This window comes from Fukomys damarensis, unplaced genomic scaffold, assembly GCF_012274545.1.
Source record: "Fukomys damarensis isolate Sample0158 unplaced genomic scaffold, DMR_v1.0_HiC HiC_scaffold_9, whole genome shotgun sequence".
NCBI classification, from domain to species: domain Eukaryota; kingdom Metazoa; phylum Chordata; class Mammalia; order Rodentia; family Bathyergidae; genus Fukomys; species Fukomys damarensis.
This window is the reverse complement of record NW_022900921.1, coordinates 23,989,578-23,996,116: the sequence shown is the minus strand read 5'-3', so window position 1 is coordinate 23,996,116 and position 6,539 is coordinate 23,989,578. Positions and strand designations below refer to the sequence as shown.

General features: G+C 42.8%; 1 protein-coding gene across 2 annotated transcripts in view; it reads left to right on the top strand.

The window, feature by feature from the left end:
- The window catches only part of Sh3pxd2b (SH3 and PX domains 2B), a 70,795-nt gene that overhangs the window by 15,893 nt on the left and 48,363 nt on the right, over positions 1-6,539 (top strand). For both annotated transcript variants that reach the window (XM_019207225.2, XM_019207224.2), the window contains exon 3: positions 3,953-4,029. In XM_019207225.2, coding sequence (XP_019062770.1) covers positions 3,953-4,029 — 77 coding nt within the window. The remainder of the gene's footprint in view (positions 1-3,952; positions 4,030-6,539) is intronic.

Sequence of the window (6,539 nt, the reverse complement as noted above, 5' to 3'; positions counted from 1 at the left end):
TTGCCCCCCTGTAGTTTTTTTTGTATTTTTTTTTTTTTTTTTTTTTTTATACTGGGAATTGAACTCAGGACCTTGCGTTTGCAAGGCAGGCGGCGGAACGACTGAGCCAAATCCCTAACCCACCTCACCAGCTTTTTAAATCACAAGTACATTGGGTTTTATATCTTCATTTGTAAACTGGAGATAATAATGGTCCTTAAATGATGGAGTTGTTTGAACATTATGTAAATGCCTGGCAGATAGGTATGGATGGGTAACCAAACACTCACTATACTACTTTGCAAGGCAGGCGGCGGAACGACTGAGCCAAATCCCTAACCCACCTCACCAGCTTTTTAAATCACAAGTACATTGGGTTTTATATCTTCATTTGTAAACTGGAGATAATAATGGTCCTTAAATGATGGAGTTGTTTGAACATTATGTAAATGCCTGGCAGATAGGTATGGATGGGTAACCAAACACTCACTATACTACTTTGATGTTATAGATAATCAACAAAGTCACACTCACACTGAGTGTCCTTTAGATCCTTTTGCTTTTTCAGGCAGGGGAACAGTCCAGGACATCAGTGGATCCTTCTAGGTATCATCTTGCTTGAACAGGCTCAGAGGCAGGGTAGACATCTCTGCCAGGGCCCATCCTGTGGGGGATTCCTTGGCCTAAAATCAGCAAGCAGCCACGCTGTGTGAAAGCAAATGACTATACTGGAAATTTTTGCCTGCTGAAGTAAACTATGTGCTAGCTGCAGCGGCCAAATATCAGGGCTCCAAAGCACATGCTTTGGAATCTACAAGCCAACCCTGTGACTCTAAGCAGGCAGCATCCCCATTGGAGCCTCAGTTTCTACCTCTTTAAAGGAGGACAGTGACCTTGTTTCACAAGGCTCAGTTCCTGGCACATAGAAGCTCTTAGCAAGGGCGGCAGCAGAGCCCTGGGATACTCCTTTGGGATTTCTGGGTTTCATGTGTTGGGGTCATCGTTAAATGATCAAGAATTTAAGTGATATGCAAGTTAAACTGGGCTCTAACTGTAGGGTTTGGTTTTTTTTAAGACAGGAAGGGAAAACAGTAAGTAAGAGCTTTTTTTTCTAGGTGAAAGGCAAAACCACTTCTGGAAAAACTTCTCAGGACAGAGAACTTAAGCCCGACCCTCTCCCAAACTCTTAAAAGCTTTCATGATTACGTAATTCTTTTCCACCCAAGAATGAATAAAAACACTGTTCCCCAAAACTTGGCTCCTTTGTCCCTGAACAGTGCTCCTACTTGGAGCTTGGAGAGATACCCTTGGGCCCCAGGACCCCTGGCACATCCCTTCTGAGCCCACCTCCCGGCTTTTCTGGAGGCACAGGGGCCGGGAGCAGGGTCCCTCTGCTAGGGTCAGTTTTCTGCCCAGACTGCCGCATCAGCAGAACAAAGACAAGGCTCATGTTAGAGCAGAGGCGGGGGAGGGGATGGCCTGTGCAATTTTCCATCCCAGCAGGAGCTGGGGGAGCCAACTTGGCAGAGGATGCAGCTTGAAAAATAAGAATTACAGTTTGGCCTCCCTCCACTGTAGAAAACAAAAGTCGACCCATTCCCACCAAAGCTTTGCTCTCCTCCCAGCACCCTTTCCATCCTGGGAGGGCTGCAGGTACTCCCTCCTTCCCCACAGAACCGCTTCCCAGCCAGCGCAGACAGCGCCACTGACCCACTGGCTAAGGCAGTGCCAGCTCTGGCCTGAGCACATCTCCCACTCTGTGGGCAAATGGCCCTTTGCTTGCCAGAGGCTGGGTTCCAGGAGGCTGAGCTCAAAGAAGAAATTGATATGTTCTTCATTAGAGTGTCATCAAAACTGCTTTGGGGGAAGAAAAGTAATTATTTTCTGAGCGCCAGCTAAGGTCCAGCCCCTGTGCTGATTACTTCTAAGACAGAGGAGCTGCTCTCCTATTTTACATTCTCCATTTAAACTCATTCATTCCCCAAGGCCTTTCGAACAGGCTGCTGTGCTTCTGCCTTCTTTGCTGACCAGGCACCAGTCATGCCCCAGAAAGCCCCATCCTACCGAGGCACCCAGTAAGAGGAATGGCACATTTGTCCCATGTCACACCCCTGGAAACACTGAGGGCACCGAAGTTTTCCATGCTTCTCTCTGGGCTCTTGCAGGACCAGCCCAGTGCATGTCCAGCCCTGGGTGAATCTCAGTGTTGGGCTCTTTAGTTGTGTGGTGGCTTCAGGACAAGCCTGCTTTTGCTGTGGGCCAATGCTAACCCCATGCTGGTTGTAAATACTTTGAGTCTGGTCACAGCCTTTTCAGTAAGAAGCTTATACATCCACTCCCTCCCTTCCCCTGATCTGCCCAAGGGACATTGTTCCAAAACAGAACCAAATTATTTTTGCTTAGGGAGTCCTTTCCCACTTGGAGAAATAAATGAGAGGACAAGAAGCACGTGCAGACCAGGATTTCTCTTTAGACATGCATTTCTTACTTTTCCAAAAGCACAAGACACTCCCAGAGGTTGCGAGTAGCCCTACCCATGAGGGCCAGTATAGGTGGGAATTTGGTTGTCACATCCTTGAGGTGGGAATGCTAACAGTTTTGTCTGGATTTGGACTAAGGATGCTAAACGTCCTGTGGAGGTGGAGGGATGGTTCCACCCAGGAAGGATTGCCCCACCCAGAACGTCGCTGGGTCCTTCCCTGGTGGGGCACACAAGTGTCAGCTGTCCTGCTCCCTGCTGGTCCCCAGCATGGGCACAGAAAGGGATCCCAAAGGGGCTGTACCCACTGAGTGAATGAGTAAAGGATGGAAGGTATCATCACTTCTGGGGAAACTGGGTTGAAAACCTCTTTCACCTTCCCTTGAATAGTTTGGGTGGTTTTGTTTTTGTTTTTGTTTTTTTGCTTTTCATTCTGTATAACATGAAATTTTTCTGATTTTAGAAGTAATAAATATTTATGGTAGGAGCTTTGGGGAGAAGTATAATGAAAAGAACAAACTCTGTTTTTCATCCCTCCAAAGACGAACACATTGAATCCTTTGATGTTCTTCCTGGAGATTTGAGTGTGAAAGTTTTGGGGAACATGAGGTGGAAGCAGAAGGTGAATGAGGAAAGGGGAGAAAAAGTAAGCTGAACTGCCAGGCTAGGGCAGACCTGAGTGTCTGCAGTTCTGCTCAACCAGTCTGCAGAACCCTGGGGTTGCAGGGGACCTCATAGCACCAGATCCTCATAAGGTAGGTGCCCCTTCCCTCCATGGGGTGTTTCCAGCCCCCTTTAGCTCATTGAAACCTCACTGCAAGTTAGACACAGAAAGACAGATACTACACACACCCACTTAGGTATGCAGCTAAAAAGTTGATCTCAGATGTAGAGAGGAGAATGGTAGTTACAACAGGCTAGGAAGACGGGATAAGGAGAGGATGGGTTAAGCGCCATGGGTGCAGTTGGATAGGAGGAGCAGCTTCTGATGTTTTACAGCACAGTGAGTAACTATGGGTAAGAAAAACTGATTCTACATTTCACAATAGCCAGCAGAGAAGATTTTGGATGTTTCTAGCCTAGAGAAATGATAAACGTGGAGGGGTTGGACCTGACAATTAACCTGATCTGATCATTACACATTGTGTACATGTATGGAAATGCCACACTGTACCCCATACATATATATGGACATTACTGTGTCTCAATTTTAAAATTTTTAAAAAACTATTCCTGGGTGGGGCTGGAGATGTTACTTGGTGATAGAGTATGTGTGCTTAGCATGCATAGGGCTCTGAGTGCAGGCCCCAGTGCCAGAAATATTAAAAGTTATTCATGGTGCCTCATCTCCCAATCCTTGAAGTAGAGCTGTGTGTGAACAAGGCTTTAGAGAACCATGCACAGCAGTGGCAGCCAGGAATTTTGGTCCTGCTCAGGGCTTCCCCTCTAAGGCTGCTGTGCCCTTATGATGGTATTTGCTCTCATCTTTTGCAGGCAAAATCCTTTTCCGACGAAGCCACATCCGGGATGTGGCTGTCAAACGCCTGATACCAATTGATGAATACTGTAAGGTAAGGCTGAGAAATGACAACACAATCTTCCCTGTGGGTGTTCTGTTTTGTTTTCCTTTCTGCAAGATATTCATTGTGAATAATTTATGCAGTTGAAGAAAATTAGAAAAATAAATCACCCAGGATCCCTACGCCTGGAAGCAAACATTAAAAGTTTCACATATTTTCTTGCCATCTTTTCTCTATGTGAGCATTTCTTTATGGAGTTGAGAACACCCTATATAATGTATATTCTTTTTCTTTTGTTTTATTTTTGTGACATAAGAATTTCTCCATTACTAAGTAATATTTTTAGCCTAACTTTAATAGCTGCGTAGTACTCCATTGTGTGTGAATGTTCCAGAAGTTATCCAACAGCCCTTGCTGTTGGGTGGCACCTATCCCTTGAATGTTTTTTGGGTTTTTTATTTGTTTTGTACCGGGGATCGAACTCAGGACCTTGCACTTGCAAGGCAGGCGGCAGCACCACTGAGCTAAATCCCTGGCCCATCCCCTAAATGTTTAAAACAATAAGAGGTCAGCCTTTTGGTTATATTTCAATTGATTGAAGGTTGTAGTCGGAAAAGAGCCCTGTGTTTTTAGCTATTCTTGCTTTTAGTATTTATTTTTCTACCTTACATAGCAAATTTGAATAGTGGGAATAGCAATGATGCCTTAAAATGGAGCAATGAATGATTTCTACCTTTGATCAGGAACAAAGAAGTATGTTCAATGTTTTCATGTTGTGCTGAAGGGGCTAACCAGTGTAAGCACCTAAGAAAAGGAAAATAAAAGGCATCCAGGTTAGGAAGGAAGGAGTAGAGTTGCCTTGATTAACAAATGTCATGATTTTGTCTTTTGAAAGTCATAAGACACACACACACACACACACACACACACACACACACACACTCTTGAACTAGTAAAGTAGTAAAGGAATCTAGGAAGATCACAGGATACACAACTGACAGATATCAATTGTGATTCTATATTCAAAGACTGAATAATGCAGAAATGAAGTTAAGCAATTCCAGTCACGGTAACATCAAAAAGAATAAAATACTTAGAAATAAACTCACCAGTAGAAGTACAGAATTTGTGTACTGAAACTGCAATACATTGCAAGAAGAAATGAAAGAAGATCTAAATTAATGGAGAGATATCCTATACTCATGGATTAGAAGACCTAATATTGTTTTTTGTTGTTGTGGTTTTGTTTTTGGTTTTTTGAGACAGGTTTTCACCATGTAGCCCAGGCCATCCTTGAACTTGTGATGATCTTCCTGCCTCAGCCCATGAAGTGCTGGGATTACAGCCCTGTGCCACTATGTGCAGTCTTTAGTATCGTTAAAATGCCAGTTCTCCCCAAATTGATCTCTATATTGTGTGTATTCCCTGTCAAATCTTAGTAGGCTTTTTTTGTGAATTGACAAGCTGATCCTAAAGTATATGTAGAAATCCAAAGGTCTTCAACTAATCGAAACACTTTTGAAAAAGAAAAAAATCAGAGGACTCATAATAGCCATTTTCAAAAACTATGAAGCTACATTAATCATGACAGTATGGTACTGACATAAAGATAAACATATAGATTAGGGACACAGCACTGGGAGTCTAGAAATAAACTCATACAAAATATGTGGTCAGTGGGTACTCAACAGAGGTGCCAAGACTATTCAGTGGTCTTTTCATAAACAGTTGGGATAATCAGCTACTACTCATTGCATTAATTTCCTAGGCCTGCATTAGAAAATGATCATAAAGTGAGTGGCTTAAACAACAGAAATGTATCTTCTCTCAGTTCTGGAAACTAGAAGTCCAAATAACAGGGCTTTTGAGGGCCTTTCCTTGGCTTGTGGATAGCTGACTTCTCCCTGTGAGGTCACATATGGTCTCTTCTCTGTATGTGTCTATATCCTCACCTCCTCTTCCAAGGATACCATGGATTAAGGTCCATCTCTCATGGCTTTGGTTAATCTTAAATTACTTCTTTAAAGGCCCTGTTTCTAATGCTAGTCTACATTCTGAGATACTGGGGTTTAGGACTTACTGTGAATTTAGGAATGAGGGGTAGACACAATTAAACCCATAACAGCTATACTATGCCAGTAAATAAATAAAATTAGGCCTTTACATCTTACCATGTATAAAAATCAACTCAAAATAGACCATAGAACTACATATAAAAGCTAATACTGTAAACTGCTATAAGAAAACAGGAAAAAATCCTCACAACCATGGGTTAGGCAAAGAAGTTATTAATATGCCATCAAAAATATGGGCCCTAAAAAAGATTAATATAATTAGACTTCATTAATCTACTTAGGAACTTCTTTTCTTCAGAAGATGCCATTAAGGAAATGTAGTGGCTGGGTAAAAAATATTTTTAAATCATATATCTGACAGAGAATTTGTATTAAGAATATATGAAGTGGCCAGGGATTTAGCTCAGTGGCACTGCACCTGCCTTGCCTGCCACAAGGTCCTGAGTTCAATGCCTGGTACCAAAAAAAAAAAAAAAAAAAAAAAAA